The sequence below is a fragment of the Rhinolophus ferrumequinum genome, chromosome 6 (genome assembly GCF_004115265.2).
Source record: "Rhinolophus ferrumequinum isolate MPI-CBG mRhiFer1 chromosome 6, mRhiFer1_v1.p, whole genome shotgun sequence".
Taxonomy (NCBI): domain Eukaryota; kingdom Metazoa; phylum Chordata; class Mammalia; order Chiroptera; family Rhinolophidae; genus Rhinolophus; species Rhinolophus ferrumequinum.
Genome location: NC_046289.1, coordinates 97,146,263 through 97,172,341, shown reverse-complemented (window position 1 = coordinate 97,172,341; position 26,079 = coordinate 97,146,263). Strand labels below are relative to the sequence as shown.

The following is a 26,079-nucleotide window of genomic DNA, read 5'->3' as shown; positions in this document are numbered from 1 at the left end:
CTAATACCTGCCTGGCAGCCTGTTTCCCCATGGTGTAGACCTGCTGCAGTGCAGGTGGGTCCTCATCCAACATGGGCAGGATCACCTGAGTCCCTAGTGTTTCCAGTTCTCTCCATTTGAAGTAGTTCTACAGCGTAAGGACTCTGCTGCTAACCCCTTCCTGATAGTATATAAGTTTGTGGTCACTCTCTCAAATATTGCCTTTCTGGCATTACTCTTCACTTGGTGCCAGTCCAGTATAAGGTCTTGCTGCACAACTTTTTTTTTTTTTTTATTGTTGCGTTTTTTTTCCATTTAAAAACCACTTTAACATCCATATTATATTTGATCCTTATAAAACCTCCTGGTTGGAGTTAGTATGATTACCTTTCACATGAAAAACAGCAGTGGCTCAGAATTTAAGTGACTTCCCCCATGGTGGTGAAACAAGTTAGTGTAACTGGGATTCTAGTCAGGTTATTTCATTTATTATATATTCACATTCATATTCTTCTCTTAAATGATCCCCAGTATCTTTACTAGCTCTCAATTGGTGTGATTTATGTCTTGCACTATCAACTGGTAGTTATAACAAGTATGATCTTCCAAACACTATTCTAAAAAATAGAGACAACGTAGGAAAACAAAGTCTAATTTGATTATACCCTTTACTTTCTCTCCATGTCCACATTAAATGCCTACTGCATGCCAGGCTTATGGGCACTTGTAAATGAGAGAGGCTTTTCATCATCCCATACAAAGGGAAAAAAGGTTGATAGCATGAGAGAACGTGTTTGGTGTGTTTGTGGAGAGTATGCAGTGGCAGGTTATCAAGTAGGACCAGACCTTGCGCTGAGTTGGACAAGAGGCATCAGCTATCTTTTTTCATTGGCACAGATTGTAACCGTTGTGGATTAGTGCCCTGCCCTATTCTTTGCAACTTACCAGTTTACTTTCTCAATATTATGTATACATTGTTATATTTATTTGGAGAGCAGATAACACTATCAGTTATGAGAATCATTGCTATATCATTGAGTTTACATAGCGGAAGCATAGCTTTTCTCCCTCCCCACTTATTTGTTATAGAAAAATGTTTACTAATTCATAAAATGAATGAGCTGTGGTTTGGGGGGAAGAGAAGCAAGAGCATTTTAAAATGCTTAACTATCGGTAAAAAATATGTTAAAATTTTTAGTGAGTAGGACATTGTCATGGTTGTAGAAATGTGTCTTAAAATTGCTTACCAAAATTTTCATAGGCAGACAATTAAATGCATGGGTTCTCAGAAGGAATTCTCCTTGAAGTGAATTTAGAGTTAAACTATGCATATGGACCTTTCCATATAGAGAAGAAACATACTTTTATAACAGCATTCTAAACCTTACCATTTAATTTTAAGCTTTACAGATATATTCATTAACTTATTCTTACAGTGAAGCAGGTTGTGCATGGTAGATGCTTGATAAATACTTTTTAAAAAATAAGTGAGCATTTATTTCTCAAAAAGGAGTGTTTCATTCAGTTCAATACTTAGTAATTCAATGATTATACATTTACTTCAATAATTCCCTACTTGTCGCTGACTCGATGTTGGAGATCTGCAGTGAACACAACCGATAGCATGTATTGAGTACTTGATAAAGCATTACATAGGAGGGTAGGCATGAGCAAAAGTAAATATGTGTGAGGAGGTTTTGGAAAATGTAAGTAATGGATTGTGAGAACATAAGTAAAGGGATTTAAAGACTTATGGGTACAGTGTTAATGTTTCACTCTTTTGGGAACTGAAAAAAAAGGGTTACTCTAAAAAAGTAATATTTTTTAATCTGGTAGTCCACAACTGTTTATACTGATTCATATGATGTGTATTCTTTGCAGGATTTTGTACTTTAACATATACTTGTTTCTTTGCTGATTGATTACTTGTTGTTTATATTATTTCATTAGGAGCTATTTATATTTAACATCTGTATAACAAACACCTTAATATCATATAAATCTAGGCTTCACTTCTCAACTAAATTACTGCTGCTTCTAAAATTTATTTTCGTGTCCTAGGACCTAGTTCAGTGACTTGAATATGCGTAGGCATTTACTAAATATTTGTTGAATAAATAATATTTGTTTGTGCAATTTAGCTCTCTTGAGTGTTTTGGATCTCCAAAACTCTTCAAAACCTCTCAAAATTAAAATTTGTATAATACGTTACTTTGGAGACTCTTGCCTTGGTGATTGTAAAAGGGAGAAAAAAAGGTAACTTACTGGTATTTTTGTAAATATGTGTTTAGTTTGCATACCTATAATAAGATAAAAGGTCTAATGAATTTGACGGTGTCTAAATATTTCATCAGCTCTAATTTGTTTATACATAGGTATACTCATCTAAAATTACTATGTTTCTGAGTGGTTTATGTTAGTTTCCAATAGGTAATCTTTATTTCCCCCTTTTTTTCATATATAACCAGGATTGCTTCACAGTGGAGGGGGAAGATTTGAAGCATGATTTTGAACGCTTACAACTGGCCATGGAAATGGTAGGATTTCTTCCCAAGACACGAAGACAGTGAGTTTATTTATTGTATCCTTATACCCTCAGTAGAAAACAAATTATAATTTGTGTTTCAAAAATTCCTCTTCCTTGGTTCTCTGAAACAGTTTTATTATATTTCTGATCTAGTGCCACTTCCATCTTAGGTGTTGCTTAGAAAATTAATTTTTCTAAAAGACTTATTTCTAATTGCTTTTTTTGTCATGTATTCTTTGAGATTTTTTTGAGAATCAGTTGAAAGGTAGATCTGTTCTTCCTGTAAAATATACACCCATAAACATTTGCATATAATTCTAAGAGTTCATGGTGCCCCTGAAGCTGCTTCATAAACTTTACTTAAAAACTGGTACTTTATAACACTAATTTATAGTTTATTGTTTTCTATATTATTGATCTCTAATCTTATTAAGGTACCCATACCTATAAGTAAAACATAATTTTTCTCTGTAAATTTATGTCTATTATTGTAACATATTTTGTCCATTTTACTAAATATAAACAAAATAGAAATGTAAAAAGTTGAGTAAAAGATGAAGTAAGTTATATTTAAAATAAAATAAGCTATTTAAAGTTAAAGACAACCTTAACTCTCACCAGAAAAAAATATAACATAACTATTCTTTTGAGGAGGGAATTAGTGTTAATAAATATGTCAGATCTGATTATCTTGTCAACTTTTAATCTCATAGGAGGAGTTGAAAAATACTAGCTCTGTCATTTTCTTGTTTGCTTGTAATTACATTATTGGAATGAATCTTCAAGTAGCAGATTATTTACCAGAATTTTTTTATGAAAGTTAAGTTAAAACCAAATAATGTAATATATAAATATGCAAACCCATTTAATTGGTGACATAAGCTGCAATTCATTTGAAAGTTACTAAATAAATGAGAGTATGCTATCAATTCCTCCATGCTGCATTACTTACATTCTTCTCTCAGTATACTACATTTATCTCATGTGACACCTGACTGGCATATGGACTAAAGTGTCCATCTATATATTAAATAATAGTGAAACAATTTCATTTTTTAAAGATAATGTAAGATAGATAAGTTGGAAACACACACCAAGGGATGACTTTTATACTTTGTGATATGACAGTATCCCATATTGGTAATCACTGGCAATACTACGTTCCTAGTAGCCTGACATTCAGTTTGACCCTTCTCTATCACTTAATTATCTTCAGGTATTCCCTAACACAAGTTTTGCATTTTAAGTAGACTGATGGTGTTGTCTAAAACATCATGTTGTAGTCTGAATATTTCATGTTTTCTCCATTCCATGAAGGAATGATGTTCATGTCTTTGTCACTCATTCAAATACTTTCGGTTTTCTGGGTATCATGTGTACCGCAGTTACCCTCCCCTGTACCATGATTGACTCTGCTCATAAATCAGCACTACTGCACTCAAATCTACCCCGGAATCCCTCTAAACACCACCTTGCAGGCAGCCAGAAATTTGGCATGTGAATTGTAACTTGTGTGCTTTAGAGTACTACCTTTTTAATGACATTTTCCTTAAACTGTGCATTGTTTTTATCTTCTGTATTTTAAGATATCCTGTCCTGTAGTAATTTGTTGTTACCTTCTAATGCAAGATTATAAGCCATTTGAGAACAAGGGTTCTTGTTCATAGTTATGAATCTTTTTTATATTGAATTATGTATAGTATATTGATTGTTTATATGATATTTCTTACTGTTGGAGACTATATGTGCATCACATATTTATGTGTGAGAAAACATTAATGTGCTGATTTTTGAACCCAAAATTCTGAAACAATGTAATTAGCAACCATATAAACTACTGCTAAAAACAGTTTTTAAAAAATGGCTCAGGAACTTGTGTTTTTATGTTTTTTGGCTTCCATTAGCATTTATATGTTTCAGTTGATACTGAGTTTCCTCTTTAATGCAGGATACTTTTATGATTTTTTTCCTTTATAATTGACTTGTATTTAGATTCATGTTAATGATTCAAACTTTTAAAGAATTTTAATTATCTGAGAAATTAAGCCTATCAATTAGATGTTGATTGATAGGCTTAATTTCACAGATAATTAAAATTCAGGACCTGTGAAAGTAATGGTCCCTAAAGTAAATCTTTGTTTTATTTAGAATATTTCCTAATTTTAGGAAAATACATAGTTAAAATTTCCTAAGCATTAATAGGACACATTCATCCTAAGGAAATAACAGGACAAGGCACAAAGATGTGTGTATACAGGAATTTCCAGGAATCGCTTTTAGATGGAGTGTTCAGTTGTGTTAAATGCCGTTGAGATGTCAGGTAACTATAGGACATAATACACTCTTCTTAGTTACATGGAGGTCCTTGGTAACCTCTAGGAGACATTTTAGTGGGGGGCAGATGCCGGAATGTGGTAGTAAATACAGAATGACAAAGTGAAGACAAGGAGTATAAGTTAACATTTCAGTAAGCTTTTTTGTGAAGGGAAGTGGAAGATGTGGGATGTAGGATGGATGTTTTAAAGTAAGAGAGAAGCGAACATGTGATTGTTTTGATAGAAAGTTCTTGTAGGTTTAGGTGAGAGACAGGAAAGAGGTGTAATAATGTTCCCAAGTAAACTGGAGTTCATGGGATGGAGAGCACACGTGGAAAGAGTAGTGTTGACTGGAAGAGGGACATGTGTTCCTCTGAGACGGGAGGGAAGGAAAACAGAAGGTCCAGATGAAGATGTTTTAGTCGTGGCCTGATATTAGATAATATACCCCAGTGGCCTCAGACTGTTTTTAAAAAACATTTTTTAAGGGTGCCATAATACGATGTGGGAAAGTACTTCTTAAATTTAGCTACTAATAAAAAATCACCTAGGCTTGGTTAAAAAATACAGATTCCAACGCCTTTCCTTTGAAGATTCTGATTCACTAGATCTGAAATGGACAGTGTGGGGAAAAGGCATTCCATTTAGGATGAAAAGCATTTTGAATGGCATGGACTTCAGAAACACTACAGCAGATTCTATAGACAACTGGTGTACAGAAACTACTACACACAATAGCAAGAAGTCCCTTTCAAATAACTTTATCTGGCAAGTGGTACAAGATTCAGACACCAGCAAGTAGTCTTGTTCAAATAACTGTATCTGACAAGTGGTACAGTACTGAAATTAAGGTTGTATAAAGCACGTTGCACAATGCCTAACACAGTAAGCACTTAATAAATTTTAGTGATTCTCATATTTCTTACTTTCTGAAGACTAAATACTTCATATTTGTACTCGTTTATTGTCTTGATTAGAATTTTTGGGATGAAGTAAGCTTCAGAGAATGCACACAAGCAAGTTATAATTTGTGGTTTTATTTTTGCAGGATTTTCTCTCTTCTCTCAGCAATACTACATTTGGGTAATATCTGTTATAAAAAGAAGACATACCGGGATGACTCCATAGACATTTGTAATCCTGAAGTTCTGCCTATTGTCTCAGAATTACTAGAAGTGAGTGATTACATTCTCATTTGTCATTTCAAATACTGGGTAACTTCTCAGTTTTTATTATGTGTAACCATTTTGTAGGGGTAAATGGGTTAATGCTTTTTATTAATAGTGTTTCTCTAAAAGATGAATTTTTGCTTTTGAATGTTGCCACAATCTTTAGAAGATTTGGGTTTCCTTTCCTGCCTTCCCTTGCCCCAGATATCCATAATCCCTCAATTTGCTGGAGAGGATGAATATTTCCCTCTAGACTATATAATGTTCTATGCCTATGCTTGTTTTTCTTCTATATTTGGGATACCTTCTCATACTAAGATTTTGGTTAGATTATTTTATTTGAAGATTGGGTAACTGGATGGATGGGGAGAAAAGGAATCATTTTTCTTCATAGCTAAATAGGAATCAGAGGTTATCTCCTACCATGCTTCTTTCCATATCAAAGTCTTTATTACCTTATTCTTTCTTTCTGGAGTGATGATTCCTCATGTTTTCCCAGCTAACTTCTCATCTTGGCCAGATTCATTTTAGCGGGGGTATTATTTTTTTATAGGCCCTCTTCTCTGACAGAGTAAAGAAATACATGTGTGTAAACTTGCCTGGGTATATTCATATATCTACAGAAATTTTTGTGTACCATCTATATATAAAGATAGGAGGTCATGCTGATGTTTCTAATTTGTTATCACGTGTCATTCTAGCCTTCTCCCCCTCATCTGTAAACTCCCACTCTTAACAGTTAGGAAGCTGTCTTCCCATCAGCTTCCATTCATTTACTTAATTATTCAATTCTAGTATACGTGTATAGTGGTATTAGAATTGTTAAGCCATACCCCCGTGGGAAATGACTTTATCAACTATAGGAGAGTATTTATGTATAGTTCCTTTTGCCTTTAGTTTTAGTTTTTGTTTTTTAATGGTTCATTTTTTTAAATTAGTTTCAGGGGTACAAAGCAATGTAATAGTTAGACATTTACACCCCTCATAAAGTGATAACCCTCCACCCCAAGCTACTAGTCCTCTGACATATAGCTGTTACAATACCATTGACTATCTTCCTTATGTTGTACTGCGCATCCTGTGACTACACACACACACACACACACACACACACACACATACGAGGTCAGATAGTTAAGTTTGTGAACTCATCCTAGAAGAAGTGCTGTATACCTTATTGCTGAATATCACTACGTTCACCTTCGAAATATTCCCCTTGGGAAATTATGCACTGATGCCAGCACCTAGTCCACCCTTCAAAGCAGTTTTGGAACTTTTTCCGGAATGGCCATCAGAGCTGTCATATTACCCTTGATGTCCTGAATGTCATCAAAATATCTTCCTTTCTGTATTTCCTTTATCTTCTCATAAAGAAAGAAGTCATTGGTGGCCAGATCAGGTGAGTAGGGAGGGTGTTCCCATACAGGTATTTGTTTATTGGCTAAAAACTGCCTTTGCTTTTGTTTATCGGTGAGCTCTTTCAGGACCATTTTTGCTCACACCATTCTCGTGCCAAGATTTTCAATTAAGATTTTCCTAACTCTTTTTTCCCCCCACCTTCTTCCACCTACCCCGTCGCCTCCAGTTCAAGCTGTTGTTTCTAAGTCTAGTTGTGTAGCACACAGCTCCCTGGCCCATGCTGGTATTATGCACCTTGCGCGCCCCCCCCCCCCCCGCTCCCTCCCCCCACACACCAGCTGAAGCAGTTGGTCGCCAGTCGTCTGTTGGCTGCTCACAGCAACTCAGGGCAGCTCTTGCCGGCTCACGCTGGCCGCTCGCCACACATGGTAGCCCGTGGCAGCACACGCCGACCTCTGGCTACGCAAGGCAGCCCAGTTCTAGGGAGAGCCGTTGTTCACAATCTTAGCTGTAGAGGGTGCAGCTCACTGGCCCATGTGGGAATTTAACCAGCGACCTCGGCGTTAGGAGCACGGCGCTCCAACCACCTGAGCCACTGGGCCGGCCCAGCTGTTTCTTTATCAATGTTTACTTGGTCTGCTATGCTTCTCACAGTCAGCTGACAAGTTTGACGCACAATTCGATGAACTTTTGCAATGTTTTCGTCAGTTCTGCTCGTTACTGGCCGCCCTGACCTCTCTTCATCAGTGACTCTTTCACTCCCCTCAGAAAAACGTTTAATCCATTTGTACACTGCCATTTTCTTCATGGCATTATCCCCATAAACTTGGACTGACATGTTCCTGATTTCACTTTCACTCTTGCCAAGTTTAACAAGAAATGTAATGTTTGTTCGTTGTTCTAATTCAGGCTCAGACATTCACGTGACAGCACACAAAAACACACAACAACAGTAATGAATGCCACTCAGCAAGACACCGCCACACATCAACACGAATATAGCTGTGAGACAGTGATATACCAAGGTTATGAAACCTTACCGAGCTCTTTGTACAGTGCTGCCAATGTAAGTGCACGGTGGCAAGTTCTCGAACTTAATTGGCAGACCTCATATATATTTAATTATAGTTGACATACAATATTATTCTACTTCAGCTTCAGGTGTACAGTGCATTGGTCATGCATCTTATACAGTCTATGAAGTGATCCCCCTGAAAAGTCCACTGCCCATCTGGCACCTTACATAATCTTTATAACATTGTTGATTATATTCCCCATACTGTATTTCATATCCCCATGACTATATATAGTATCTACTGATTTGCTCTTTCTAATCCCTTCACCTTATTCCCCATCCCCTTGTCCCTCCCATCTAGCAACCAATGTTTTTTTTTTTCCCTATATCTCTGAGTCTATTTCTGTTTTGTTTGCTCATTTATTCTGTTCTTTAGATTCCACATATAAGTGAGGTCATATGGTACTTGTCTTTTTCAGTATGACTTAATTTTACATAGCGTAATGTTCTCAAGGTCCATCCATGTTGTTGCAAATGGAAAGATTTCATTTTTTTTCATGGCTGAGTAATACTCCATTGTATAAATGTACCACAGTGTCTTTATTTAATCAAGTCTGTTGATGGGCATTTCAGTTGTTTCCATATCTTGGCTATTGTGAATAGTGCTGCAATAAACATAGGGGTGCATATGTTTTTTCGAATTAGTGTTTTGGATTTCTTTGGATAGATACCCAGGAGTGGAATTGCTCGGACATAAGATAGTTCCATTTTCAATTTTTTGAGGTACTTCCATACTGTTTTCCATAGTGGCTGCACCAATCTGCAATCCACCAACAGTGCACAAGGGTTCCCTTTTCTCCACATCCTCTCCAACACTTGTTTGTTGATTTATTGATGATAGCCATTCTGACAGGGGTGAGGTGGTATCTCATTGTGGTTTTTATTTGCATTTCTCTAATGATTAGTGATGTTGAGCATCTTTTCATATGTCTGTTGGTCATTTGTATGTCCTCTTTAGAGAAATGTCTATTCAGGTCCTCTGCCCATTTTTTAATAGGGTTGTTTGGTTTTTTGGTTTTGAGTTGTATGAGTTTTTAAATAAATTTTGGATATTAACCCCTTATCAGATGTATCATTGGCAAACATCTTCTCCCACTTTTGCCTTTAGTTTTGCAGACTTCTTCGTTTCCAGAATCAGTTAGGTCAGTACCTTTTCCTCCCACTCTCTTCCTTGAGGTTGTTTCATATGTTTGTTATACAGGTAGATTTCTCTTGTCATGGTGTACATTCTTTCTTGGGATACTCTAACATCTTAAATAATTTTCAGAAACCTTGTATGCATTAATATTCACTCTTTGTGCTGTATAGAGTCTGACATCGGCATAATGTCATGTATCCTTTGTTACAGTACCATGCTGAATAGTTTCACTGCCCTAAAAATCCCCTTTATCTGTTCAGCCTCTCCCTCCACGTGTCTGGCAACCACTCTTTTTACTAACTCTGTAGGTTAGTACTAACTCTGTAGGTTCTGCCTTTTCCAGAAAGTAACGTAATTGGAATCATACAGTATGTAGCCTTTTCAGACTGACTTTTTTCACTTAGCAATATGCATTGTACGATTCAAGTCTTTTCATGGCTTGATAGCTCATTTCTCTTTATCGCTGGGTAATATTCAACCATTGTCTGGATCGACCACAGTTTGTTTATCCATCCACCTACTGAAGGACATCTTGGTGGTTTCCATTTTTTTGCTGTTATGAGTAGCCTGCTTTTTTCTATTAAAATATTACTCATCTTTCAAATCTTGGTTTTTGTGCCACTTCATGGGGTTTAACCTTAGTAAATGGTCTAAACTGGCTCCATCAATTTCAACTTAGCATAATTTGATTTTGATTTTATAACAGAGAGTTAATTATTTACTAGTTTGTGTCCAATATAAGGCGGCAGTGCTCTTTGAAAGCAGGGGATGCCTCTCTTTTCTTCATCTAACTTTGTAGTGTTTATTATTTTGTACTACATACCTGGGTGTTGCTTATTAACTTGAATGGAATGAGGTAGCCTTGAGGAAGCGACAGGAGAAGAGAGGAGTACCGTAAATTGGAACTAGGCTCACTCATTGGAAAGAAATTCCAGAAAGTTGGGTGTGATACCTAAAGGTCGTAATTTTGAAGGTCATGAGGGTCAGAGAACAGATGGTCTTTCAGTCAGGTATTTCAGGTGGTATTTTAGTCAAACATTTGGTATTGTGGTGATACAGGGCACTGTGGCTAGTGGTCTTACGTATAAGTTCAGGCATTCAACAAGTACCGAGGTTTCTCGTTCCAGTGCAGCATTCCTTCTTTGGTGAGAGAGTGGGAAGAGAGGAACTCAGGTGTTGGTGAAAAAGGAGAAATCCCATCTTGAGAATTGGGCTTACCAGTGTCAGAGTTAAACTAACAGCACATGTGATTTGATAGCAAATATCACTTTAGATCCCAAGCGTTTAAAATTCTTTCTTGTTATGTACAGTTTGGCCTGGTTCCAGGAATAGAAGTTTGGTAATAGAAAAAAGATATACTTCAAAGTTGAGGAGCTAGAAGGTATGACAGGACAGCCATGGTATCCTGCCTGTAGTTAGTTCTTAGCAATTACTTTTAAAACCGTTCTTCTCTAATTGGTTACAGTTGATTTTAATAATTGCAGCCTTAAGGCTGTTATTGAGATAAAATTAAAAGGTAGGCACAGTAACTGGTTTAATTAAAATGTAAACTTTTTAGTTAAGATTTAGTTTTCCTCCTTCCCAAAGTGATTCAATTCAATAAGTATAGATTTAGATTTTAACAAATGTTTTAAAAACAATGGATTAATTTTATTTATTTTTCCAATTTTTGTTGTTACCTCAGGCAACAGTGAATGTTTTGAGTGTTCTGTTTAAATGAATATCTGAAACATAAATTAGTACCCATTGTAATGTTCTTGGAATTTAAGAAGTGTTGTCACTTTTCAGTCCCTTTCTCCAGGTTGTATGATTATGGTTGTCTTAAAATGTTTTTTGTACTATTCTATACTTTCCATGTTCTGCACAATGAAACATTTTTTCCCATTATCATCAGAAAGAAAAGTTTAATTTTAAAAGACCCATCTATCTTATTTACCCTTGTTTTCTTTTTTTTTAATTAAATTTATTTATTTAAATTAATTTATTGGGGTGATATTGGTTAGTAAAATTATATAGGTTTCTGGGGCATGGGTAAGAAAGGTGAAGGTATTAGGAAGTTCAAATTGGTAGTCACAAAATTGTCACGGGAATGTGAAATACAGTATGGAGAAATATAATCAATAATGTTGTAAAGACTATATAAGGTGTCAGATGAGTACTAGACTTATCAGGGGGATCACTTCATAAATTATATAAATGCCTAGTTACTGTGCTGTGCACCTGAAACTAATATAAAATAATATTGAATATCAACTGTAATTACAAATATGTTCATATAGTCACGAGATGTAAAGTACAGCATAGAGAATATAGTCAATGGTATTGTAATAGCTCTGTATGGTGTCAGAGTGGTGGTCGACTTGTTGGGGTTATGACTTGGTGAGAGGTGTGAATGTCTAATAATTGTGTTGTTTTGTATACCTGAAACTAAAAATAATAAATTATATAGATTTCAAGTGTGCAATTCTGTACCATCTATATATTGCATTGTGTTTTTATCACTCAGTCAGTTCTCCTTCCATTAATTCCATCACCATATATTTGACCCCCTTTACCTTTTTCTTTTGTTTTTGGAAGTGAGGTGAGTGGGATGCTTACAATTCCACTTTTGCCAGTATTCAAATTTCCCAGTGTATTGTCTTTGTTTTTCTCTATTGTATATTTGCTAATGTCATTAATTTTTTCTCTGTATTTCTTTTCAGTAAATAATTTAACTTTGTCATAAGTCTTATATATTAAAGTTACTTTTCTACTTCATAGGTTAAAGAAGAGATGCTATTTGAAGCATTAGTTACGAGGAAGACTGTGACAGTGGGAGAAAAGCTTATTTTACCATACAAGCTGGCAGAGGTACGAGTATGATTTTCTCTGAAATCAAAGTACTCTGAACATTTTTTAGAAGTTTGGGTTTGTGTTTTTTCTCTTAACAGAATGAAAATAACAACAACAGAGTTGACTGAAGTATTTTCTGGGCCCCTGAAATTTGTGAACTTTCCATTAACTTGGAAACTTAAAGTTGAATGAGACTTTAAGCAATAGACTTAATTTTTTCCGGGGATCTTAATCTGTTCACCATTCTTAAGTTTTTTATTATTCATATGGGGTGAATGGATGGTAGGTAGAATTGTAAGTGAGCAGTATTTGACCTAATTGATTTTTTCTTCTTGAGGCAGTTTCTTATTTTAGGCACTTGTTACTCTCCTGGCTTACTTTTTCATTATTGGCTACTCCTGTGCAGTCCTTTTGTTTGCTTTTTCTTTCTTCCTCACCTTTGAAAGATGGGGTGTCGGTGTCTTTGTCTTTTCTTGTCTATATTTTTTGTCTTGTACTTTTTAAATGTTGAATTTTCTTTAACTGATAGACTTTATATTTTGGAACAATTTCAGATTTACAGAAAAATTGAGCAGATGATACAGAAAGTTTCCATAAACTAGGGAAAGCTTGAAATGAAGGAAAAAAATAAATTGCCTGACTATAATGAAGGAATTGTTACTCTGTCTAGAGATGGAGAAATTCTAGAGGTTACTGTTGATGACAAGCTGAAGACAACCAGGAATGTAATTGTGGTGGTATTATGATTATGTTTTAAGAGTCTGACTGGCATTCCGCAGATAACTGATGCCTTTTGCTAACGGACTTATTGCTCTCCCTGGAATTCTCGTCTCCACTTGAGCTGGCAAGGTTCATTTGTTTGTAAACTTCCTGTTACACCTTCTTTACCAAGTAAAATATGTACCCTAATTTTCAGTAAAACTATTTTGAACTGGGTGACCTACATTTTCCCTTATCTTTCAAGGCAGTTTTAGCCTAGATTCTCTGAGTTGGACTAAATTAATGACTGTATATAGAAGACTTCAATTATAGACTATTTATACTGAGAGAAAAATTAATTTCTTATTCCTGAATAGTAAGTTTTCTTTCTTGAATGAGAGCAAAACACACTTTGTTACAGTATTTTAATCAGATTGTTGTCAGTTTCACTTGTACTCCTAACCCTTTTCTTTTCTTTTCAGGCCGTGACAGTGAGGAACTCCATGGCCAAGTCTTTATATAGTGCCCTATTTGACTGGATAGTTTTTCGGATTAATCATGCACTTCTGAATAGTAAAGACTTGGAGCAAAACACCAAGGTAGACATACATTGATTATATATTTCTCCCAGAAAACTTTTTCAATAATATGGTTAATACTTGAAATTTAGAAAGACAGAATTACATAAAAGTCATAAGAAAGAATCACCTTTTATCTGTACTCCCTGCTAGTCCCTCCTTATTTCTGTTTTTATTACCCTGTTCAGAGGAACTGTTATTCTGTGTGTCTTTTCAGACCTTTTTTCTCATGTACTTACATTCCTATAGATGTCCATGTGCAGATTGCTTTCAAACATAAAAATGCAATCATGCTGTTGATGCAAATAACATCCGAACCTGTAGAGCATTTTTGTAAGTGTTCTTTTAGCCAAATTGACAACATATGCCAGGGAGCAAGATCTCAGATGCTTTGGAGAATAATAGTTTTGCAGTTTCTTTTATGCATTTGAAATTAAGGAGGGGACTAAGGAAGATTACATGAAGGTGGGAGGAAGCAACTCGGGGATTGGATTATAGGATGGTTAACAAGATTATTTGCTCTTTTGAGAGTTAATATTCTTCAGGGGTATTACTTCTTTTGGTATTTCAAAGGTGTGTTAACTTAGATGCACAAAAACAATGGACAGGGCTGGTTTAAAACCTTTCACTAAAGAAGTTATATGCCTAGGATGTGACTACCCACCATGACCTGCCCAGTTAGGAATTTACGATCTCATCACCCTATGAGGTTACTTTCCATAGAAGCCCTTTTTCATTCACACTATCTGTATTGTTCCTACAACTTGTATTTTTTTAAAATCTATATCTTGAAATATATCTAGATCTCATTATTTTTTAAGAACTTTGTAATATTATATAGTATGTGGTATTATATATAGTATGGTACCACAAATTCCCCCATTAAAATGTGTTACACTTGTTTTATTGTTATAAATGATAATGTAACAAATATTCTTTGTGCACATTTCTTCAGGACAAAATTCTCAGAATGAATTGCTGGATTTAAGGATGTATATGTTTTAAAATTTTGGTAGCTACTGCTAAATTGCTTTTCAAAAAAGACTACACTTCCAATAGTGTATGAAAGTGCCTATTTTCTTACATCGTTACTTACATTGGATATTATCAATCAGTATTTTCACTGCTAATCTGATAAGAACTATCCCATTTTATTGCCAAATGTTTTCTCAATTTTATTTCTTTATATATTTTTGCTGCTTTTATGTTGTTCATTTTGTCTTTTTATTCCTTTTTAGAAGTCATTGTGGATATTGCAAAGAATTATAGTTTGATATATGTTGCATATATTTTCTCTTAACTTTACAGATTTGTTTATGTTGTTTTTTTGAGCCCATATGTTTTAAATTTTTGTGCAGTTAATTCTGTCATTCTTTTCCTTTTCTGTCCTGGGTTTTATTTATGTATTTTTCTTACATAGGAAGGCCTCTTCCAGCCCAAGAATATAAAATATTTATTCTCATACTTTTAGAATATAATTTTTTATGTTCAGGCTTTTATTCCAATTGGAATTTATTTTTAATATGGCAGATTTTAGATACTTAACTTTAATAATTTCAAATTCATTTTTATTTCTCAACAACTTTTATGGAATAGTCTACCTTTTCAGGCTGATTAGAAATGTTATCTTTATTACTTTAATCCTATTGTCTTAAATGTAAAATTGCTCTTACAGGAAGTTTTTATGCTTTGTGTAAGCCCGCAGTTAGAATATTAATTTTAATTGTAATCTAATTAACCAAACTGACTTTTTTTGAAGGTCATTATTTTCACTGTTTTTCATAAGGGCTTAGAATTTAGCCAGCAGAATTAATCAGACAAAATACTCTTAATGGAGACATTAAAAAATATTATTATTGATCACTGATGACATCAGTTTGCCCAGTATCTCTCTTAGCACCAGTGGAGAAAAATTGTTTTCATTTAACCACAATTGGCATACAACTGTATTTCAAGAATGAGGTGGGATGGTGAGAAGAATATTGGTTTGGGGTTATTAGAGCTCAATCTTTATCATCCGTGGTAAGAAGTTAGAAGATAATTTCTACAGGTAAAATATCAAGAAATAGAAGAATAAGCATTTGTATATTATACTATACTACACTATACTATATTACACTACACTACACTATTCTACTCTGTACTGCTCTATGCTACTCTGTACTACTGTATACTATACTATGCCATACTATACTATTTCATACCAAAAAGCTGAAAAGATTGGAGTGTTGTTGATTTTTGGGAGCAGAAATTGAGGATGAAGGGATTGTTTTTTGTGATAATCCTTTTAGAACTATTCAACATACAAACCTTGTACAATTTGTTTTGATAAAAATTTGTAAAATTTTGACTTCAGGAAATCACATATTCTGATACCCAGTTTTATTCCTAGCTTCCACAAGGCTGATTAAACATACTTGTTAGCTTGGTTCTTAAAGCAGAATTCTATTGGGATGTAGAAGTCAAAACAGGAAAAATTGCATGGTCCTCTTGGTATAATAGGGTATGGCCAGGAGTTCCCTAGTTTTACTTAAGTAACCTTTTGACTTCCCCATAGCTTGCTATTTCCATTCTCTTGTCTCTTGGAGTTTAGGATTTTTGAGATTGAGATAACAGGCCACTTAACCCTGCTTTGTGCATTTCTGTAGAGTAACCAATACTTTGGGTTATACATGTTAAATTTTTGGATATTAAAAGATAATTAGAATTTAAAAAAAGATGAAGATAAAGAGAACTAAAGTGCTTTTTATTTGTGGTATATTTTGGTTCAACATTGGCCCCGCAAAATCTCTCCACTGCTGTAGAAGAACGTAGAGCATTTTGTTTCTTGTATTGTGGATATTATTCATGACATAAATTTGAGCATCATTTTTTAACCATAATTTTTTCCTGTTTTACAGACTTTGTCTATTGGTGTTCTTGATATTTTTGGGTTTGAAGATTATGAAAATAACAGCTTTGAGCAGTTCTGTATTAATTTTGCTAATGAACGTTTACAACACTACTTTAATCAGCATATCTTTAAATTGGAGCAAGTGAGTACCCGAATTTATGTATGCTTACCCTCCTGCCCCTCTTTTACCCCCCTACCTTCACAAACACATACAAACACATACATTTTTTGGGGGGGTATATTTAAGATTTAGTAGAATGTATCAGTTATACCTATTTCTTTTTTATGTCTTTAAATAAACACAGACATTTTGGATTCATAGTCATAATAACCATTTTAAATCTTGTATTTCAGTATAGATATTGTAGTCTTAATTTTAGTGTACGCACATGACATAGTATCAGAGCATATGTTTTGAACCATATCATACAGGGTTTTCTTTTCTCTTTTTTTAATAGACCCCAAGTAGATTCAATAATATGTGCTTGTTTGAGTGCCCCTGTGAATGAAAAATGGCTGATTTTGTTTTGTGTTTCTGTGGGTGTTGTGGCTTTTTCATTGCTGACATGCACTTGATCACCGTGTGTGCTAAGGATGCTTGTTGATTGCTCTGATTTCTTAGTTCCAGAATGGGATAGAGGAGCTTCCTAATAGAATCTCAGGTCAACTCAGAGTGTGGACACACGGAAACAGGACACTGTGTAGAGACTGAAATGGCTGATTAGATATTTCTTGAGAGAAGCGCAAATCCATTTAGTGTAGGAAGAGCGCGCCATCAGTTTCCACGAGAATTCTTAGGTTAAATGCAGGTCAAAGAAAATGTGGGTCTTTCTCTAAGCCAGGTTTGAAGTCAGTAACAAGTTGTGATTGTAGCCCAGTATTTCAGTTTGGTTATGAGGACATAAGCAGAAGCAGAGTTCATATTCAGTTCATGGGAAATGGTGAAAAAATGAAATGGACAGAAAGACCACAACAGATCTACAAAACAGAAAAGAAAAAAGAAAGATCTTTCCTATCATTGGGGCTTGTTGCCCTCTCTTTTAGCTTGAAGCACTTCTATTTTGCTTAAAGGTTTATATAGTCTAGTCATTTTGATGAATGCTTAGAGTTTTTAACACTTTTAGCTAGACCCTTTGATAGAGCTGTTAAAAGATAGTACTATTTGTTATAATATTAGCTACCATTATGTAGTGCCTACTGTTTATCAGGTGGGTACTGTTATTTTTATTCCAGTTTTACACATGATGCCCAAAGCCGGTATTCAAATCTTAACACTCTGGTTCCATAATTCTGGCTTTTAACCAAAAGCTAAGCTGGGGGATTGTTTTTGACTTAGTTCAGTGTTCTTTTTAACTGGATGATGTATGAGTGAGTTAGTATTTTTAATCTCTTGTAACGTGTTTCCCCAAAAATAAGATCTAGCCGGACCATCAGTTCTAATGTGTCTTTTGGAGCAAAAATTAATGTAAGACCGGGTATTATATTATATTACATTACATTATATAAGACCCGGTCTTATATTAATTTTTGCTCCAAAAGACACATTAGAGCTGATGGTCCAGCTAGGTCTTATTTTTGGGAAAACATGGTATATATGTTGGAGGGCTGGATAATGCATTTTGTTGGCGGTGTTCTATATTTTACAAAACAAAGCATCACTTGCTCTGTGGATCGTTAAACCAAAGACTGGTTAAATTGCTTTTGAAGAGGAAATGTATTCCGTTGTAAACTGAAATTTTCTTACCTTTTCTAGAAGTCTAGGTTAGACATGGGGGAGCCACAAGAAATGCCTTACCTCAAAACATCTATAAAAGTACAATATTACAGTTCGTGTACAATGTGTTCAAAACTACTTGGGAGTGGGTGGGTGATTCTTATTGATTTACTACTCTGAATGTCATAATTTTGGGCAGTGTGGTGGAATTATAGATCAGAAGACTAGATTCTAAGGCATGTTTATTTTTTTCTTTCAAGTCTCAGTGTGCTCTTCTGTAATTTGTGATGTAATGGGTGCGGTTTTGATGTAATTTCTGGAAAATTTAGAAACCTTACACCTCTTTGCCATCTCCTGTATTTTATTCTTCCTTTGTCTTCATCCTCATATTTTTCCACTTAAAATGGATTTACTGAGAATAAGAGACTTAAGGCATTTTGAATATTAAGTGTTTTATTTATTTGTGTATCAGTGGTACCTAGTATGAGATGGGTACCTGGTGACTATTTGTTAAATTCAACTGAATACAAAATCAGTTAAGTAGATAAAATTTTTTGAAAAAATAAGATAGAAATAGAAAAGTATCAAAGATGCTTTGGGAGGAAACATCTTGAAAATCTTGATTACTGAAGTTTCACCTCTAAATTTTGTACAAAAGTAGTACATAGACACATGGGATGTAATAATTGTCATGCAGGATAATAAGTGCTATAATCAGATATAAGGTAAAATAGCAGTAGAAAGGATGACGTTGATTAGAACTTTCAGAAAGTCTGCAAAGATTTCCCAGGGGTGATTCTAGAATATAGTTTTGAATAGAAGGTTGAGCTCACAACATTGTCAATGAAGAAATGATATTTTAAACAAAAATAACACTATCCTATAAACTGTGAGGCATGAAGTGGATGGCTGAAAATACTTCATTACAGCCAAAATATAGGATATGAGGATGCAGGCAGGAAGAAAGATAAGTTTGATGAAATAGCCTAGGGTCAGATAGTTGTGGGCCTTGTGTATCATGCAGAGATTAGAATTTTTCTTTTAGAGAAGGAGGAAGCATTTGAAGTATATTTAGCAGAGGATTTGAATTACAACTGTGGAAGATGGACTGAAAAGAGGCGAACTGGAGTGAAGGATGTAATCTGGGAGCCTGCTGAAGTAGTGTGGGCAAGTGATCAGAGTCCTGAATCAAGGTTTAGTGTAGACATAATGGGGAGTAAGAGACAGACCAAAAGAGGTGATCTAAAAATATATTTCCTGTTGTCATTTGTAATACTGCTGTCTCCTTCCCCCCCCGCCCCCCTTCTTCCGCCTCGCCTCCCATCCCCACTCCGATTGAAGCCGTTGTTTCTCAGTCTAGTTGTGTAGGACACAGCTCCCTGTATCATGCTGGTATTATGAGTCTTGTGCTCCCCACCCCCCCCCCCCCCCCCCCCCCCCCGGCTGAGGAAGTCGGTCGCCGGTTGTCGTCGGTTTGCAGCTCACGGCAGCCCAGGGCAGCTCACGATGGTTGCTGGCCACTCACACTGGCTGCCGGCCACTCACGCTACTGCTGTCTTATTTCCCTTACTTGTTCAGAATTATCCTTCAGGTCATTGATTCATCAGTAAATTGAATAACAATTGTGTTAGGCACTGTGCTAGGCATTGAAGATAGAAATTTAGAGTGCAGGGATCTTATTTGAGGAGATCATAATCTAATAGTGATCATAATAGCATTTTCTTGTCTGGGAAGCTCTTTATTTCTCCTTCAATTTTAAATGATAGCCTTGCTGGGTAGAGTACCCTTGGTTATAGTCCTTGCTTTTCGTCATGTTGAATGTTGTTGTTTTTTTTTCTTGGGGAAGGGGAACAGGACTTCACTGGGGAACAGTGTGTACTTCCAGGACTTTTTTTTTCCAAGTCAAGTTGTTGTCCTTTCAATCCCAGCCGTGGAGGGTGCCATTCAGCTTCAAGTTGTTGTCCTTTCAGTCTTAGTTGTGGAGGGCGCAGCTCAGCTCCAGGTCCAGTTGCCATTGCTAGTTGCAGGGGGCTCAGCCCACCAACCCTTGCGGGAGTTGAGGAATCGAACTGGCAACCTTGTGGTTGAGAGCCCTCGCTCCAACCAACTGAGCCATCTGGGAGGCAGCTCAGCTCAAGGTGCCGTGTTCAATATTAGTTGCAGGGGGCGGAGCCCACCATCCCTTGCGGGACTCAAGGAATTGAACTGGCAACCTTGTGGTTGAGAGCCCACTGGCCCATGTAGGAATCGAACCGGCAGCCTCCGGAGCTAGAAGCATGGAGCTCTAACCTCCTGAGCCACCAGGCCGGCCCTCATGTTGAATGTTTTGTGCCAATCCCTTCTGGTCTGCAAAGTTTCTGTTGAGAAATCAGCTGACAATCTTATGGGAGCTCCCTTATAAGTTACTAGTTACCTTTTTCTTCCTGCTCTTAGGGTTCTCTCTTTGCGTTTAACCTTTGCCATTTTAATTATAATGTTTCTTGGTGAAGTCCTCTTTGGGTTCATCTTGTTTGGAGCTCTCTTTGCTTCCTGTACTTGTATGTCTATCACCTTTGCCAGGTTAGGAAAGTTTTCAGTCATTATTTCTTCAAATAGGTTCTCAATCTCTTGCTTTCTTCTTCTTTTGGTACTCCTATGATGTGAATGTTGTTATGCTTGATGTTGTCCCATAGGTCTCTTAACATATCCTCAGTTTTGGGGGTTCTTTTTTCTGTTTGGTGTTCTGATTGGTTTTTTTCTGTTAACTTGTCTTGCAAATTGCTGATTAGATCTTCTGCCTCATGTAGTTTGCTGGTGGTTCCTTCTAGTGCATTCTTAGTTTCAGTAATTGTGTTCTTCACTTCTAACTGGTTGGATTTTTTGTTGATTTGTTTAATGGTTTCTATGCCCCATTTTATGCTTTCTGTCTCTTTGTTGAAGTTCTCACAATAGCCATTGTTTTGAACTCTGGTAGGTTGCCTCCATTTCATTTAGTTATTTTTCTGGAGTTTTCTGTTCTTTCATTTGGGTCATATTTCTTTGTTTCCTCATTTTGGCTGCCTCTCTGTGTTTATTTCTATTTACTGGGTAGATCTGCTGTGTCTCCCAGTCTTGGCTGGGTGGCCTTACATAGTAGGTGCCCTGGAACAGTTCTCCTGGCCACCTGCTCTCTCGGTGCTTCACAACTGTCTCTTGTGTGCCCTCCTGTTATAGTTGAGCCTTGATTACTGTTGGTATGTCAGTGGGTGGGCTTTACCCTCATGCTGACTGGCTGTGGGGTTTGGCCATGTCCACAGCTTCGGGCTACTATGCGGGAGGCTTACCCTACTGAGTGGGATTTGCTTCAGCGGGATTCACCCCAGTGGGCTCTGGTACCTGTTGTGATCAGCTTTTGTATATGCCACTTGTGGGGCTAATTGGGCGGTGCTCTGTTGTGGTCTGAAGCCAGCCTCCAAGAAGGCTGGTTCTGGGGCATCTTGGGAGGTGCAGGCCTAGGTCACCTACTGCCTGTGACCAGTTGGGGTACTACCTGGTAGCAGCTACAAACTGATGGGGTACTGCCTGGTAGCAGCTACAAAGTGATCCGCAGTTTTTCGTTCCCTGTGGGAAACCTGGAGGTACGTGGGAGAGGCCCCACTGTGAACGGAGCATGTCTGCCACCAGTAGCGGGCCTGGGGTAGCTCTGCAAAACACCAGGACATCCCGAGGCCTCCTGTCACCTGCCAGTTTCCTTAAGGTTCAGCCACTCATTAAAGCCTCGTGTGGTATGCAAGTTGGATGAGACAGGGCCTCACAGAGTCATTAGAGTGGGAAGAATTGTGGTAACCAGTTTAATGTAGATTCTAGTTTGGTGCCAGTGCTGAGCCTGGAGCTATCAGCAAAAGTGTCAGAGCACACCGAGGCCAGTCAGCACCTGCCTGGGGCCCATGGACTTCAGTAGTTTTCCAAGAAAGAGTGCAGTGTGGGTGGGGCTGGCTGCTCACCAAGAAAGTGTCTCTGGCCTTTTGGAAGTTGGGTGGGGTGGGGTTCCAGGGAGTCCGCAGGATGGAGCAGCGGAGCTCACCAGACCAATTCAGGTTCAGATTTGGCCTGTTGAGGGAAAGCTTAGCACAGGAAAGATGGCACTTATCTGAGGTCTGCAGGGAAGCAGGACCCCACACGGGGAAAATGGCGACTGTTTTCTGTTCCTTGGCCCAGAGCCACACATCTCAGTCTATCTCCTGAGTGCCTTTAATGCCCACCAAGTCACTGTCCCTCCAGGAGGCCAGTCTGAGTGTCTGTGAGTGAGTGCACCTGTGCACGTGATTTCAAAGACTGTCTAGGTTTCCCGCAGCCTTCCATCCCACCTGGATGGTCTGAATCCCCGCTGTTTTTTACAGCCAGATGTTGTGGGGCTCCTCTTTCTGGCACTGGTACTCTGGGCTGGGGAGCCTGGTGTGGGGTTGGAGACCCTTGCTACTCCTGGAGGAATCTCTATGACCAAGATACCCCTTTTGATTCTCAACAGCTACACAGTGGTTTGGGGTCAGCCCATTATGCATCTCCATTTCTCCTACCAGTCTCCACATGCTTCTTTGTTATAAATCTTCTGTTCATCAGACTTCAGGTGGTTCTCCAGGTTGATTGTTATATAATTTAGTTGTAATTTTAATGTGTTCATGGAAGGAAGCAAGTACCGTCTTTTTCTGCCGTCTTGGATCCACTGTATATAATATTTTTAAACAGGTGAATCTTGCCAATGGTATTAGAAGTTAGGATAATAGTTAATTTTAGGCAAGAAGATTTGAATTGTCATTGGGAGGAAAGGATAAAGAAGGAGTTTGGATCGCTAGTAATGTGTATAAAAATCCATACGCTTGTACTACCAAGTACACTTGCTACCCATGCTGTGAAAAAGAGGAAATGGAAAAACAAAAACAACTTTCTTAGCACCACTTTGAGGTGACTTTTATATAGCAATTACTTACTTGTGAAATTTTTAATTAAAAGGAAAGAATTTAAGCATTTATCTTTCCCAATTAGAATAACTATAGTGTATATTAGGGTCATTTTTATTTACAAGATGATGATAATAAAGAATTATAAAAGTACAAAACCATTATTTTGTAAAACCATCATATTTGCAGAGAAGTGTGCAAGCGTTGTCAAGGAATACTAAAACCATCATGTGAACAGGATATTTACTTGGTGCCTAACTCACTACAGTGTAGAAATGTATCTCGTTTAGATTTTCAGGGGCATCTTTCTGAAAAGCAGTCTAAAGTAAAAACATGACAGGGATTTCCAAGTACAGAGAAATAGTAGGGAATATGGGGGCTTCATAAGAGGGTTCTGAAATGTTGCTCCAGTTTTTAAATCTTGGAATTTGCAAACTTTTTTTTAATTAATATTCTAAGAGTTTTAGTTTTGCCAAAGTTAATTGTGTATGAATTCCATATGACTTATACCAGAGATCACTGGAGGTGATGGTTCTCCACTTCCACAGATAGTTTTATTAAATTCATTGTTGATGATGAAACAAATAATTGGTCCTTTTTTATGAATTAGAGTCATGTGGGAGAAATTAGGCTTCCTTGTTTTATGTTTTTCCTTAGTGCAGTCATCAGACAGTGTGGATAAACCAAATCCAGCCCTAAATTTTGATCTGAGTGGTATCACAAATAGAATTCTAACCAAAAAGTTTGATTGCATGTACTTTTTAAAGGAAACATACATACATAGGTCAAGATTTTATACAACTGAAATTGTACATTATTCCATTGTGTGGATTAATGATTTTAAAAAGAAAGGTTTAGACTATTTTCTTAAGGCTGGTAAAAACTTTTCTGTCTTTGATGAATAAATTGTTAATTTGTTATTTACTAGGAGGAATATAGAACTGAAGGTATCAGCTGGCACAATATAGATTATATCGATAACACCTGTTGCATAAATCTTATCAGCAAGAAACCAACAGGACTGCTCCATCTTCTGGATGAAGAAAGCAAGTGAGTATTATTCTTTTCAAATTTGTTTTTGACCATTTGGGCTTTTCACGTTTTCTTAAGTCCTAAGCTTTCTTTTTATGTTATTAAATAAAGAGCCAAAGTTTCCCTTTTATGCGTTTTTTTCATGTGTTTCTAGGAAAATTGAATGGACTTCACCATTGAACTCATTAGAAATTTTTTTTTCCAGATTTCTTCTACTTAGCCACTTTGATGTTAAATTTGTTGGCATTAATTTGTTTTACTGTTGTGTGTTTCTATCTTCTTAAATTGAGTTTTATGTGTGCAATATGTTTGCTATTTTCATGTTTAGCAGAAAAGCACATCACGATAGATTAGTGATGCTGCCACGGCTCTGCAGGTGGTAAGTGGCAGCATATTCCAAATATTTACCATCCTGTGTCAACACTGTTCAGTATACCAAACCTATAAGCTTCAGAAATAAAGCTTCATGTAGCATCTTCCAGAGTGTTCTCAGTGCTCTATAAAGTATTCTTTATTGTTAAGTTATCCTAAAAGACAGCAAATCTAAAATTGGAGAAACTGAAGTGAAGGAGAATGTGTGGGTTTTCTATGACTCTTTAGTAAATTATTTAGAAATTGAATTAGATCACCTGATACCTAGCTTAATATTGTACTCATTAAATTAGGATATAAAATAATGGGGATTTACTATTATAGCTAGGATATTCATACATCATGTTTGTGTGGGACAATCTAATGTTTATGACTGGTTGTCCAGTTTAATTATTAAAGATGCCTCCTTTTACTCTCAGAATATCCTGGTTTGTATGTAAGTTTTGTCACTCTATTAGTATGCCATAAACATAACAGAATTGGTATATACATTAATATGGCAGAATGCAAAATATATTGGAGACTGCTAACAGTTATATCTACCCACTCTATCACTGGTCAATTTCCATTACTGTAAATGAAGAAAACACAGTTAACACAAAAAATATTTTAATTTTATGGCCACAGTTGTGTAAAAGGTTCTTGTTTTGCTCTATATGCCCTAAAACACAAAATTGTAAGGTTAGTAGTTCTTAACTCTGCTTGAGTACCTTACCTCTTGTGTATTTTATTTTGGAAAGCTTCATAGGTAGTTTGGTATTCAGTCTTGAGAGTCAATATGGTTGATATGAAATGATAAGCAGTTCTTTTTGTTTGAGGTATTTTTTGGTAACAAAAAGAATAAAAATGTTTTAAGCAATTCTAGAAACAGATCATATAGGTACTAAAGGATGGACTTAAGATTCTTTTCAGTACTCTCCAGATATTTCTGACTAATTGTCCTGTGCTTTAATGTGTTGTCCTTTATTGCTTTCCGTTAATACTTAGGCTGCAGAGTTAGAATTTCAGGGTTGTATCCCAGTATATTAACTACCTTTGGTAAATCTCTTAATATCTTTGGTCCTCAGTTTTCCGTCATGCAAAAAGGAAATGATAATGAGAAATGATAATGTCTGCTATATGAGGTGTGATCAAACAATATGGTGAATGTTTAAATTAAAATTATTACAGTAAAAGACATATTGCCATTAATCCCCCTCAAAATACTCCCCCCTCGCTTTGAACACACTTACCCATCGTTCTTGGCACTTTTTGAAGGAGTTCTGGAAATCCTCTTTCATGAGTGTCTTTAGTTGCGCTGTCGTGGCTGCCTCCATGTCCTGAATCATTTTGACTTTGGGAAGAGCCAGAAGTCTCATGGTGCCAGGTCCGGTAAATAAGGTGGATGAGGACACAGCATAATGTTTTTATTTAACACATATTGCTGTATACTAGGAGCATTGTCATGATGGAGGATGATTTACGGCACACTTTAAAACACA

The 26,079-nt window shown here is 36.4% G+C and overlaps 1 protein-coding gene across 11 annotated transcripts in view; it reads left to right on the top strand.

The window, feature by feature from the left end:
* The window catches only part of MYO9A (myosin IXA), a 251,933-nt gene that overhangs the window by 70,497 nt on the left and 155,357 nt on the right, over positions 1 to 26,079 (top strand). For all 11 annotated transcript variants that reach the window (XM_033109669.1, XM_033109671.1, XM_033109670.1 and 8 more), the window contains exons 7-12: positions 2,448 to 2,545; positions 5,870 to 5,996; positions 12,323 to 12,412; positions 13,576 to 13,692; positions 16,572 to 16,706; positions 24,123 to 24,244. In XM_033109669.1, coding sequence (XP_032965560.1) covers positions 2,448 to 2,545; positions 5,870 to 5,996; positions 12,323 to 12,412; positions 13,576 to 13,692; positions 16,572 to 16,706; positions 24,123 to 24,244 — 689 coding nt within the window. The remainder of the gene's footprint in view (positions 1 to 2,447; positions 2,546 to 5,869; positions 5,997 to 12,322; positions 12,413 to 13,575; positions 13,693 to 16,571; positions 16,707 to 24,122; positions 24,245 to 26,079) is intronic.